We start from the raw sequence: 12976 nt of genomic DNA, 5'->3' as shown, positions 1-12976 counted from the left end.
CTTCCACCCTTCATTCATGGCTGCTACTATTTATTAGCACATTCAGTAGTCTCATTAAGCAGGAGCTTTAATTACCTGCCAGGTTTGAGCTCCATCTTGTTTAGCTGTGCTGCACTGCACTGCCCATGGCTTCCAGGCGTTGGGTTGTGTTGCACCACTGCTGAAGCTTTCCCTGCTCGCATCTGTGGCTGGATTTCACCCCTGGCCAGGGGATCTCTGTCTGGAGATGTGGGCTCTCCCTGCCTCACCAGTGGCAGATGCTGCAGCAATGCTTGGGTGAATCGAGCCACCCAGAGGCCATGGTAACCCCATGGGGACAAGGACATGCCAGGCATCAGGACCATGGCACATGGGTGAAGGAGCCAGGACTGGGCTCCTCATGTGTGAGGAAGGACAGCAATACTGGGGCCTGTCCCTCGTCCCCCTGCCAAGGGCAAGAGAAAAAAACAATGAGGAACCATGACTGACCCCACTTTCCAGAAGTGCCTGGGATTTAAGTGCTGGCTCTGTTTCTGTGCCGGCCCAGAGCTGTGTGGGCTGAAGGTGGCATCTGGGGCCAGACTTGCCCCACTGCTTTGCTCCCTGTGTGGGGTAGGAGCAGGCAAGAGTGCGCTTGGCACAGGGATGCCCAAGGGCACAGGTGATGCCTCATCCCAAGGCGGGGAAGTGGGGCATGGCGGGGACAGCCTAGGAGGCTCAGCACCCCTGGCTGGGTCACCTACAGCTTGTCCCCTCTTTGCTCAGACTGTGAACCAGCTCTGGGGGTGCATGTAGGAAAACCTCTCACACACACCCCCCAGCTGCGACTTTTTCCCTGCTCCCAAAGCAGCTGCAGCCCCAGCTGCTGGGGGACTCATGGATGCATGGCCCAAAAACTTGCTGCATGCTGGGAGTGCACTCAATGGGCTGGGCAAGGGAAACCGGGAAGGGAGGCAGCCCTGAGCCAAGGGGCTGGGGGCCGCGGAGGGGGAGCAGGAGGCGAGCCTCCTGCAGGCAGAGCTGGCAGGAAACCCCCCTCTACGGTGCAGGGCTGGAGGGGGGGGGTCTGGCTGGCAAAGGTGGATTTAGGGGGGGCTGAATCCTGGCGCATTTTCCATTGTTAGCCATGGCTGGATTCTCAACGTGACCAAGCAAAAGCCCTGGAGCCCGGAACGAATTTACAGAAGGGTGTTGGAAAGCAAAAGCAGATTTTTGCAGTGTGGTGAAGGAAACCAGATCCTCCAAGGGGTCCTGCGATGGATTTGCTTTGCCTGAGCTTCACCGGGGAAGCAAATCCCACAAATTCCTTGCCTGGAGGAGGGGAACGGGCTGTGGGATGCCCTAGCACAGTGGTGGGAGCAAGATGCAAATACATGGTGTGTTTGTGCTGCAAAGGCATGCCAAGTGCCCTGTTTTTCATGGCCAGGGAAACTGAGGCAGGAAGCAGCAAGGCAGCTTGCGAAGGGGCTCTGGAACCCCAGTCCTGTGCAGGTTTTGCCCTGCTGTGGCATGGAGCAGCCCCACCACTGCTCCCAACAGCTCCACTCCAGCCAAGGTAATGGCATTGCTTGCACCCCAATACCTGCTTTGTACCTGGCTCCTGGGGTGGGGTAAGTGCAGATGTCCCCCAGGAATTAGCTCTCTGTTTAATTACAAGAGCTGCTCAGTGGTTCAGCCTATTTCCCACCCAAATTACAGGTTGAGAGATGCTTTTGCCCACTTCCCCGGCCATGCCTGCCCCAGGCTTTTTCCCTCCCATTCACTTGTCCCCACGGGCCTCTGCAGAGCTGGTCTCTGCCCCGCACCCTCATCTCCATCTGCCCCATGGATGGAGCTGAGCATCAGCCCAGGTCCCCACACACGGCTTAGGGTGACCCCAGTGTCGGGGTCCGCGGGGAGGTGCCGGTGTCGGCGGGTCGGAGCGGCAGAGCCCGGGGTGCAGTGGGTGGCGGGACCCCGGCAGGGAAGGGGTGCCGGCCAGGCCGGGTCCCAGTCCAGGGGTGGGCAGCGGGCCCGGAGAGGGGCGGGGGGACTCACGTTTCGCTGACATCACGGCGGGTGCCGGAGCAGCCGGGGGCCAGCAGCCTCACGGCCACTGCGCACCGGCGCCCGCCCGCCCGCGGCCCCCCGAAACTGCTCCCCGGCACCTCCGGTAAGTGGCGGCATATGGCGGGGTGGCTTTCGGGGGACCCCGTGCCCCTTCCCAGGACTCAGCCAGGACCCCGCACTTGAGGAGCCAGAAACCAACTTTGTAGTTATCCCCCCCCCCCCCTTCCATGGCCCCCCACATCCATTGGGGGCTGGAGCCTTGCTCCGTACAGCCCGGGGTAGGGAGGGCTGGAGGGGGGGCTCTGGCACAGGGACCTCCTGCCTCTTTCCACCCCGGGGGGGCTCGATGATCTTCGGTAAACGGGTCAAAGCTTTGCAGTTTGTTATCCTGGGGTTGCATGTGTGTAACGCACTGACCTGGCCAGCCCCACCACCCCACTCCAGCTCTGGGCTGCGTGAGCTCCAGAGGGTGGGGGGATCAGCCCGGAGGGCTGCAGCCTGCCCTTCGGTGCTGTTCCCAGCAGGAGGGGAGGGGGCAGCCCCACCGCCTGGGTCCCCTCCCCAGCCCCGCTCACTCGTGCTGGGTGGCCCTAGTACAGGGGGCCATAATTTCACTCCATCTCAGGGGAGGCAGCCAGGGTGTAACCAGGGGCCCAGGGAGGTGTTCGCAAAGCGGTTTAGTTCATTGTCACCCCCTCTGGGGACAGGTTCCAAGACCCCATGTGTTCCCCCAGCAAAGACGGGAAGCCCAGTGCAGATCAGCCTCCCTGTTTACCCAGGCTGGGGGCTAATAGAGGCTTGGGGTCTGGGGACAGGGACCCTGCTGTGTCAGTACAGGCTGACGACACTGGGCCTGCTGCCAGTCTACTGATTGCTGACGTGTGTGCTGAGTTCCCCCGTGCTCAGCCTCAGTTGCCTGTGTGATAATTGAGGGGATCACAAAGGTTTCTTGGGGAGTGTTTTTTCCCCTGCTCAGGCAGGTGGTGCCTAAAAAAAGGGGTTACGGCACAGGGAGGGGAGGAGGACAAAAGCCAGGTGTGACCGGGAGCATCCTTCTGGCTCGGCTCCTCTCCGCCGGCTGCCTCCAGCATGGAAAATGCCCCTTGTCTTCAGGATCAGCCACTCCACTGTGCTTGTCTGGATGGTGCGGGAAGAAAAGGCGCTTGTGAGTCTTGCAAAGGGATGGGGAAAGGAAAGGGGCATCTGGCTTGGGAGCAGCTTCCTGAGAGGAGGTGAGGAGCAGGAGGGTACAAACCAGCTGAGTCATGACAGTGTGGAGCAGCCTGTCCAGGCCCCCCACCAGCCCTGTGGCTCCCCATGCCACAGTGGGGTCTGAACAGGCTGGACTACGCCTGCCGGGCTGCCAGGGAAGAAGGATAAAACCTGGTGGGCTTGGGGTCAGCAGCCCCATCCCACTAGAGGATGGTCAGCATCTCAGGGCAGGAGCTGGTTGGGGAGCCCCAGGGTGGGAAGGATGTGGCTGCAGGGCTGGCCAGGGGGGCTGGGACCAACCCTCCCCTTCACATCATGCAGCACTGCCTCTCAGGGCAAACCAGCTGGGACCCAGAGGGGTGGGAGATGCTCTCTGCACTGGTAACACACGTCCTCCCTCCTCGCAGGCCAGGATGGCTCCTTGGTTCTAGCCAGGGAGGCCAGAGCAGTGCTGGAGATCCCTGTCCAAGTGATGGTGGGACCAGGATAGAGGAGCTGCCATAAGGATGTCTGAAGCCAAGACCCTAAGCTCCTCCTGCCTCATGCTTTCCTTGCTCTCCTTGCACTGGGCTTCGCTCCAGCTGGGCCAGGCTTTTCCCAGCACCTCTGACTACCTCCAGCGGGGCTGGCAGCGGCTGCTGGAGGAAGGGGAGGGCTGTGCTGAGTGCCAGCCAGAGGAGTGCCCGGCACCACGTGGGTGCCTGGCTGGCACGGTGCGGGATGCCTGCGACTGCTGCTGGGAGTGTGCCAACCTGGAGGGACAGATCTGTGACCTGGACAACACCAATCACTTCTACGGCAAGTGCGGGGAGCACCTGGAGTGCCGGCTGGATGCCGGGGACCTGCGGCATGGAGAGGTGCCCGAGCCCCAGTGCACCTGCCTCTCCCACCTGGCCCTCTGCGGCTCCGACGGCAAAACCTATGCCCAGATCTGCAGGTTCCTGGAGGTCGCCCATGCCCACCCCGACTCCAACCTCACCGTGGCCCATGAGGGTCCCTGCGAGTCAGGTAGTGCCCCAGGAATGGCTGTGCAGGCAGCGGGATGGAGGCTTTTACCTCTTGGGAAGGGATAGCAAGGGAGTCTGGTTTAAACATTTCACTTGGCAGCAAACACGCAGCATCTGCAGTAACATGGCAGCACCAGGGGCTGGGTGCAGAGTACCCGCCCTCTGGGGTCCCTCTCCTTGAGGTCCCCCGGCTCTGCTGCTCTGGGGCAGCCCCTGTGGATCTGGCACCTGGAGAGGTCGGGGAATGGTTTTGCCAAGTGGGAGTGGGGTTTATGGGAAACAGCAAGTCCTGCTGGAGCAGATGAGGAAGTTCCAGGGAATTGTTAGTGAAATCTTGGCGGCAGTACTGGGTTCACACTGGCCTGGCGCTCCTGAGAAATGTGGCTGCCTCCTGCAAATGGAAACCTGGGTCAGCTTGACTTGGCTGCATGATTTCCATCTTCCATTTAAAACCCAGTGGAGGTCTGGGGGAGCAGGCAGTGGTGGGGAGAGCATGTCCCAGCCCGTCCAGTCCACACAGGTTGCCCAGTGCTGTCACCACAGCCTGAGGGGCCTCAAGGTTGACTTTATTTTCTGTAGATCATCATGTCCTTGAGTTTTTTCCCCCAGGTATATTTGGAGGTGGAGGCCTTCCCTTAACCTCTGGCTCATGCAACGGGCCAGATCCTGGAGCAAGTGTGGGTAGGAAGGCTGGTCCTCACTCCATCCTTCTAGGGACCTGCTGGCTCCCTTAATCGCTGGCAGAGGCCTTGTTCGGCTGGAAGTTCATCCCCACCAGCCTTGGGCTGGATGAGTGCCCCTCAGCCTTTCCCCTGCAGGAGGAATGTGCCCCAGTTGTGCAGGAGAGCTTTGCTTTGTAGTGTTGCTGTTATTGAACTGTTCCCACTGCCTGTGTGTCCCTGAGCATCACTGTGCAGGTAGGAAAAGCAAGACCAGGAGGGATGGCAACCCCTCATGGTCCAGGGAGGCTGGGGAGGAAGCCCCCAGTCCTGGCTGCAAGGAGGGACCATGTTCTGGGGCAAGGTGAGGGTCTGTCATGGGTGGAAGAGGAGAAGAGCATGGGAAAGGGCCCAGCATCTTTACATGAGCCAAATGCTCCCACCCCAGAGGAGACCAGCTCAGACCAGCCCAGGAGAGCCCACGGGGCTTGCAAGGGTAGGACCTCTTCTAAGGCCATCCTGCTCTCCTGTCGCTTCTCCCCAGAGCCCCAGATCACCTCTCCTCCCTATGACACATGGAACATCACTGGGCAGGATGTCATCTTTGGCTGTGAGGTCTTCGCCTACCCCATGGCATCCATTGAGTGGAGGAAGGATGGCACAGAGATGCTGCTGCCTGGAGATGACCCCCACATCTCTGTCCAGGTGAGTGGTATGCCTATGGCATTGGACGTGGCCCTGGGGTGACCCAGAGATTGTGGGCAACCAGACCTGAGGATGGTCATCCTCTGGGGGTGGCTAAGCCTGGATGCCTGGGGATGAGAAGGAGTGACTAGACCCTGCACACCATGAAGACTGGCTGAGCCAGGGCTGGTGTCTTGGTGGTAGGAGCTATCAGCGTAGCTCTCCTCTGCAATTTTCTCTAGTAGTTTTTGAGCTTATGAATATTTTTTAGGACCTGAAGAGTCCTGCACCAGGCAGTTCCCCACCTCCCTGCCTTTAGTTTGCTCTGCCTGCTGTCTTCACTTGCAGCCCCACCAGCAGGGCCAGAGGAGACCTCCTGAGGCCCCTTCCAGCCTGGGTTATCCTCTGCTCCCACCAGCAGATGCAGGCTGCCCCTGTCCTTTTCTGCCCGCTGCTCGGAGCAGAGCCCCCCTCCCAGGGCTGGCACACCCAGCGTTCAGCATCCTGCCTGTGGCCGGCCACAAATACAGTGCCCAGCTGGGTGTACCCAGCTATTAGAGGGTGTGGGCAGAGGCACAGGGACTGTGCACCAGTCAGGCATCGGTGGGGAGCATGGGATGCATAGGGAGATCCAGGGGAGCACTTGGGACACAGCACCGTTGCAAGGTGAAGTGCTGGTCCCCCTCCATATTTCTGACCTTCATATCACCCCACACCCTGATGCAGGGTGCAGCCAAGGATCTTCACCCCAAGCAGGGCTACCCTGCCTGGCTGGAGGAGACTTGGCTGTCCTCCACCCCCTGTCACCACACCATAATAGCAGCCTGCAAACACAGCTGCAGCCCAGCTGGGTCAGAAAGATGTTATTTCTTGCTGGGGACAAACAGAAAATAGCATGGTTGGTGCCAGACCAGTCCTGGGACCTTGCTGCCTGCTGAAATGGAGGACTCAGGGCTTCTCTGAGCTGTTCTGGGCTGTCTGTGCCCTTTGTGAAGGCCCTGGCAGAGTTTGCAGGGTCCCGGTCCTCCCGTGCTGCCAGTCTGCCTGTGCAGCTCAGCTGCTTCCCCTGCCCTGCCTTGTCCCATCCCTGGCTGTGCTGCTCCCAGCATGACCCCGAGCCCCCAGACCATCCCAGCAGTGTGCCAGCAGCACAGATGTCCCCTTGTTTCAGCCACGCTGCAGAGCACTGACCCTGGCATCCTCCCACCATTCAGGGATGCCGGTGGCACTGGGGGCACACCTGGGAGTCCGGGGCACATCTGTGGGGTCCTCCTCAAAACAGGCCTCTCCGGCCCTCCCAGGGGAAAAAAGATGCCCATTCCCCCCACCTCCCCTGGGTAGTGGGAAGGGGGAAGACCTGCATGCAGGGGGTCTGCGACTGCCCCCAGCGTGGTACTTAGGTGGGGGGACAGGTTCCCTAGGGTTACATCCCCCTTCCCATCCATTCCAGCCCCACACTGGGCTTTCCTCACCCCAGTGCTAACCAAAATCCACCCCTTCTTGCAGTTCAGAGGTGGCCCCCAGAAATACGAAGTAACGGGCTGGCTCCAGATCCAGGGTGTGCGGGTGACGGATGAAGGCACCTACCGCTGCTTCGCCAGGAACAGGGTCGGGGAGGTGGTTGCATTAGCCAGCCTGACTGTCTTCACACCGGGTGAGCACCACGTTCTTGTCCCCATGATCTCATGGGGACGAGGGAGGGGATGTTTGGGCAGGGTGCACTGGTACGGTGGGAGCTGCCCATGCATAGGGCTGTGCTGGGGATGCCCCAGCAAGCTGCCATGCACGGTTTGGCTTTGGTCATGGTGGGGAAAGGCAACGTCACATGGTCCCTGCTCTGCTGTTTCAGACCAGCTCAACCTAACAGACTTTTCCCTGCCGAAGCCCCGCACGATGCCTGAGGACTACGGGGGGAGTGAGGAGGACTATTACTAGCCAGGAGACTGGATGTCCAGCTGGAGAGATCACCTTACCCACGGTGACCATTCCTGGGGGTTGGGGACATCTCCAGAGCAAGCACACCCCAGCCTAAACCTCTTTCTCTGGACAGTCCTGGCACAGCAGCCTCTTTTTTTGGGGGTGGGGGACAGGGTGACACATCCCTTTGGGGTGCTTGGGGAAGGGATGCTGGCTGGTTGGTGGCACATATTTGGGACCAGGGGCAGCTCTGCCTGGGGCAGGGTAGGTCTGTCCTCTGGCACTGTGCAGGGACATGGTGGCAGGTGGGATGCTATGGTGACAGCCATGCTGTGTGTGACAAGGACTTGGTGCCGGGGGTAGAGGCAGCCCCCAGGGAGAGGGAGGCCAGGGCAGGGGCATCTCATTCCTGTGCAAAACATTTTAGGGAAGCCAGAGTGGAGGGCTGGGACCTGGTTGGGACACCCACTGTGTCACCCCCAGGGCCAAACTGTGTCCCTCAAGGCAGGGACAGCTGGGCTTCTCCCCAGGACCTGGGGAACTTGCTGCTGAAACATCCTTCCTTCCCGGTTTGTTTTTAACCAGAAAAGTAGTGATTTGAGGAAACCAGACACTTGCGGTTTTCAGTGCTGTCTTTGTTCCCCTGGACAGCATTGGCCCAGCCACCCATGTGATCAGAAACACTTTGGCCTTTTTTAACTGACTTCATGTTTTCCCTTCCAAGTAGCTCTTTACTTTGCCATTTCAATTAATGTTAGTCAAAATATACACGTAGGTCAAAGCCGACACAGACCAGGTGACTGTCCTGTATCCACAAGGATTATTCTGGGGGTGAAGGAGGGTGCAAACATTGTGGATGCTACCTTGTCTGTTGTGAGGGTGCTTGGGTTGAGGAGCCCTCCTGCCCATCCTGGTGCTCACAGCTGGTCCTGGCATGGGTCCTGCCCCTCTCACCCCGCATGGCGACAGGGGTCCCCAGCAGACCATCCCCTGTGCAGTGGGGAAGCATCAGGCTGGCTCTTCGCACCCATCAGTTCAGGTCCCATCCTGCCTCTGCCTGTCTTCATCCCAGGGTCCTGTGCCCCATGACACCCGGTGACAATAGACCTGCCAGCACGGCGGGGGCACAGCAGCTCTGTGCCTGGCTGGGGAAGGACAGAGAGGCTCCTGTTTTCACTGGAAATGCTCCATTTTTAAAGAAAACCTGCCTGCCTCCCAGACCTGTTGCTTTAGAGCAAATCATCCTTTTTGGGGAGGGTGGGAAGGAAGCACAGAGTTTTGCTCAGTGTCTGGAGAGGGCTGGCAGGAACCCTTCCTACAGGCATCCCAGGGCTGAGCTCCCACTCAGGGGGTGCTTTGCCCCCGAACCCAGCAGTATTTAAAGGACTTTTGAGACTCAAAGCCTCCCTGTGGGCCAAATGGCTCCCAGCTACCCAGTCCCAGATCCAGGAAGGTCCAGAGCTATGCCGGGAAACCAGATCCCAGGAGGAAGGAATTGGCCAGTCCCCAGGCAGAAGCAGGCAGGATACGATGAGGCTGGCAGCTCAGGTGTTGTGCTGCTCTCCTTCCCTTGTTTTTTCTTTGCTCCCCCTTTCTTTTGAAAGCTGGCTCAGACAATGCACTTACAGCATCGAAACCTGCACAAGCAAATAAAAGGGATTTGTCTGGAGTTGGCAGTAGAGCAAAATTCCTGCAGCCGGTGAGAGTGGGCCAGCCCTGGCCCCTGCACTGCAGCCTGACAGGGCACAGCTGGCAGTGCTGCCACCCTGCCTGCCTGCCTGCCTGCTGGGCTGCCTGTCCTCCCTGGCAGCAAAGCCCTTCTCAGCTGGGGAAATGCAAAAGCCACTTGTACCTTAGTTTCTCCTCCAATCTAACAGCATAATACCATCCTCCTGGGGCTGCTACATCAGTGTAGGAGGGTGTTTGGGAGAGACCAGCGACAGAAATGTGCTGTTGGGTTTTATTTTACCTTTTTTGGGGTGCAAAACCTGCTTTTGGGGAAGCTGGGGTATTTTCACCCATCCCAATCCCCTCCTCATTTCACACACAAATCAGCTGGTGGAACTGGGCCATGCTTAGGCTGAGGCTGCCACAGGGAAACCCGAGTGTCCTGGCACTTCATCAGTCGAGAGCCACTCCTGGGCTCCCCACCAGTGCCTGGGACTGGCCCTGGGCCAGGGCTGCCATGCCAACCCTCCCCAGCACCAGGCTCCCCTTGCCTGCCCTGCCTGTGCTGGCACAAATCCAGGTCCTGCTGGATGTGGGTACAGCACTAGGCTAGCTGGTGGGGGTCAGATGGGTCAGACCCCTGTCCCTGGCTCTCTGCACACTCTGCAGGGTGATGTTCTCCCTGGACACAGACGGGCATCTGCATTTTGGTCTCAGTCCTTGCCCCTGTCAGCTCTGCACCTGGTCCCTGTGGTACCCCCAGGTACCTGGCAGGGGATGCTGTCAGCTCCCACTGCTGACCTACAGGGAGGGCATCAGGGACATGGTGGTTGAGAGAGGGGGGAGCTTGAGCAAGAGCCCTTGGCCAAAATTAACCAAACTGGGGGCTGCATCTCCCAGTTTCCCCAGATCTCAGTGTGGCAGCTCAGCCAGTATTGGGGCTCCACTCCATCCAAGAGGAGGGGCAGTAGTGCAGCCCCAGGGGCATGGTGGGGGCTGGTGTCCCCCCGCCCTGGCTCCCAGCCCGGCCATTTCCAGCCATTTAAAAATTAAAGGAGCCAATATCGCTGCACGGCTGGAATCGGTCACTGCCACAGAGCTTAATTGAGGTTATTTGTTGGCTCTAAAAATGTTTGGTCAGCTCTGTTGCTGGCTGCTTGGATGCTTTCCACAGCCCCTGCCCCGAGGAGGGAGTCCCCTCCTCAAGCAGATGCTCTGCTCAGCTCTGGGCACCTGGAGGGTCCTGGGGACCCAGCCAAACCTTGCATGGTGTCAGGGTGATCCTGCCACAACAGTGTGCTGCACTGAATCTCTCTGCCAACCAAGTTTTGGGGTGGTTGCTTCCTGGGGGTGGTGGGGGCCAAGTGCCTCCTGCCAGCCCAGCTGCCTGCGCTCATAGCAGCAGCTTGGCCCAGATGTTGAGCTGACGTCAGGGATGGGGTCAGCTGGACTGGGAAGTGCTAACGTGGCCTCCAGCCCTGGGCACGCCCCGGCACCTCCCGGCCACCCGGGGTGATTGCGGTGAGGGTGCCTCCCTGGGCACCAGAGGTCACCGCAAGGCAGGGGACAAAGAAAGCAGGGGGCTCATCCTTCTGGCACCCAACAGATGCTGAAGACACACGTTGATGGAGCCAAAACAGTGGTTAAAATCCCACGGGACCCCAGCCCCTGTGGGGACATGCACAGGGCTGGCACTGCCCTGCCGCCATCAAGTGTTTCAGCCACCCTCATTGTGTACTTGCAGCTCTGGGTGCTAGGGGGGAAATCCTGGTGCAACAGCCCCCCTTCCTCCAGCCTCCAAAGCAGCTGCTTTCTGCCCCAAACCTGCATTTGGACTGCACCCAGCCCCTGCTGCAGGCTGGTGGAAGGGCCCTGGCTCTTCCCAGTGCTCCAGCAGCTGGTGCATGTCCCCAGACCTCTCCAGGGACCGCTGGGAGCCAGGAGGCCAACAGGATGGTCAGCGCCTGACACAGTAGCGACACGAGGGTGTCCTGCTCCCCGAACAGCTGACCTGACACCTCCGGTGCCTCCCCCACCCTTGCAACCCCTCCCTCGCCCCGTGCTGCCCAGAGCTCACCTGGCAGCAGGCACCCCAAGCAGCCGCCAGACCACGGGGTTTTGTGATCTGCAGAGAAACCCCGCCAGGTTTGGAAGATAGAGATGAACCACCAACAAAGATACTGTCCCTGTCCTTCCCTGCCCTCGGGGGTGCCAGGACCTGCCCCCCGGGCCCAGGCAGGAGGTACATCTGCGCCTTCCTCCCCAAGTCCAGACTTGGGCCACCAGCGTGATTAGCCGCTAAACAGTGCCATCTCCTGGCAAAGCCACCGGCCACGCCGAGCCCTGTCACCGAGCTGGGCGGCCGGCGAAGGTACATGGGGCTTGGGCACGCCTGGACCACCCCCGCCCCCCAAATCCAGCCCTGCCTGCTTCATGCCCTCCCCCTGCCCCTGGCAGCAGCCCTGCCTTCCTGGGAGGGGCGATGCCATCCCAAGGGACGTGGGTGCTAAACTGTCCCTCGGGATGCTCAAGGAGCCAGAGCAGCCTCTTACACCGGCTTTGGGTGGCTGCAGCAGGCACAGATGGGATGGGGCAGAGCTTGGGGATCTTCAGCTGCTAGCCTGGCACGTGTGCTTGAAACTGGGGCTGCAAAAGGGTCAAAACCCCTCGTGGCCACCCTACCAGTTCCCCTGAATGCTGGTCAATCCTGGATGGAAACTTGCAGCGCTGTAACCTCACCCTGCTAATGGGTAAACTGAGACACAGAGCAGCCAGGTGTGGGGAACTCAACCAGAGCCAGAGAGAGAAGCAGGGCAGAGCACCACCTGCACCCAGGGCTTCTGTCCACATCCCTGGGGGGGTGGCATTTTCCCTTGTGCCCTCTGCACAGCACCTCTTTGCCCTGCTGTGCTGGTGCAGGGAGAAAATAAAAAGAGCACGAACGCTTCCTTGCCTCCACCCAGCACTTATGCCATCTGATAAACAAAATGGAAATAAATCCTCCTGCGTTTGCAGCAAATAGGTCTCCACGGGGGTTTGCTTTCAATAATTCAAATGCCGTTGCAGAGTAGAGCCCACGCCAATGGGTTTTAATAAACACAGCCATAATGTGACATGCAATTTATTATTAAGCTTAAAACAGGAAGCAAAGAGTTTAATAAAAACACCAGGATCCCCGTATCAGTCATGGCAAGCAGAGAGATGCTGGCTGCGGGGGGAGGCTGGCTGAGCTGGCTGCAGGGGCATGCAGAGCCAGGTTCACTTTGCCACATGCCCCCTGAGCTGGGACTGCAGGGACCCCAGGCAGGGCATGGAGATGTGAGCCAGACCGGGGGGAAATGGGTATTATTGCATGGGCAGGGATAAGTCGTGAAATCCTGCCTGCTCGAGGCTGCTGCCTGTACCCTACCTGCTACACCCCTCACAGCTGCCCAGCCACCCACAGCACCTTGGCAAAGCTCTGCCCTGGCATCACAGTGTGCTTGTGAAGGCAGATTAAAGCCCTGGGTTTAGCCCTCTCTCCTAAGAATTTCTCACCCACATCTCTTCCTAACTCAGCTCCACCTGGGCAGCCCTGCCCTGCTCCACTCTTGCCACCCCTAGGGCTGCCTTTAAAAGCAGGCAGAGGGGGCAACTGAGCTCCCAGGGACTGTGTGTCTGTGCAAGGTGAGGTGCTGTAAGGCGTGGGCGACAAGAGCTGGTGCTGCAGCAAGTGTCTGTGCTGCATGGATGTCCTTTCAGGCCCTGGGTCTGCTCAAGGGCTGGTGACAAGCATTTGCTCTGTGGGGAGGTGGCATCAGC

The 12976-nt window shown here is 59.6% G+C and overlaps 1 protein-coding gene across 1 annotated transcript; it reads left to right on the top strand.

The window, feature by feature from the left end:
• Positions 1-2041: 2041 nt before the first annotated feature.
• Positions 2042-9176, top strand: KAZALD1 (Kazal type serine peptidase inhibitor domain 1). Its single transcript, XM_064464016.1, has 5 exons — positions 2042-2131; positions 3648-4248; positions 5451-5611; positions 7097-7244; positions 7440-9176. The coding sequence occupies exons 2-5, from the start codon at positions 3747-3749 to the stop codon at positions 7523-7525; spliced, it is 897 nt and encodes a 298-aa protein (XP_064320086.1). The 5' UTR covers positions 2042-2131; positions 3648-3746; the 3' UTR covers positions 7526-9176.
• The last annotated feature ends 3800 nt before the right edge of the window (positions 9177-12976 follow it).

This window comes from Phalacrocorax carbo, chromosome 12, assembly GCF_963921805.1.
Source record: "Phalacrocorax carbo chromosome 12, bPhaCar2.1, whole genome shotgun sequence".
Lineage (NCBI taxonomy): Eukaryota > Metazoa > Chordata > Aves > Suliformes > Phalacrocoracidae > Phalacrocorax > Phalacrocorax carbo.
Note: the sequence above shows the minus strand (reverse complement) of the source record. Positions and strands in the feature narration are given on the sequence as shown.

Coding starts and splice junctions, on each gene's coding strand:
- KAZALD1 (XM_064464016.1), top strand. CDS start 3,747: ATGTCTGAAGCCAAGACCCTAAGCTCCTCCTGCCTCATGCTTTCCTTG. Junction 4,249..5,450: donor TGAGGGTCCCTGCGAGTCAG/GTAGTGCCCCAG, acceptor GCTTCTCCCCAG/AGCCCCAGATCACCTCTCCT. Junction 7,245..7,439: donor CCTGACTGTCTTCACACCGG/GTGAGCACCACG, acceptor CTGCTGTTTCAG/ACCAGCTCAACCTAACAGAC.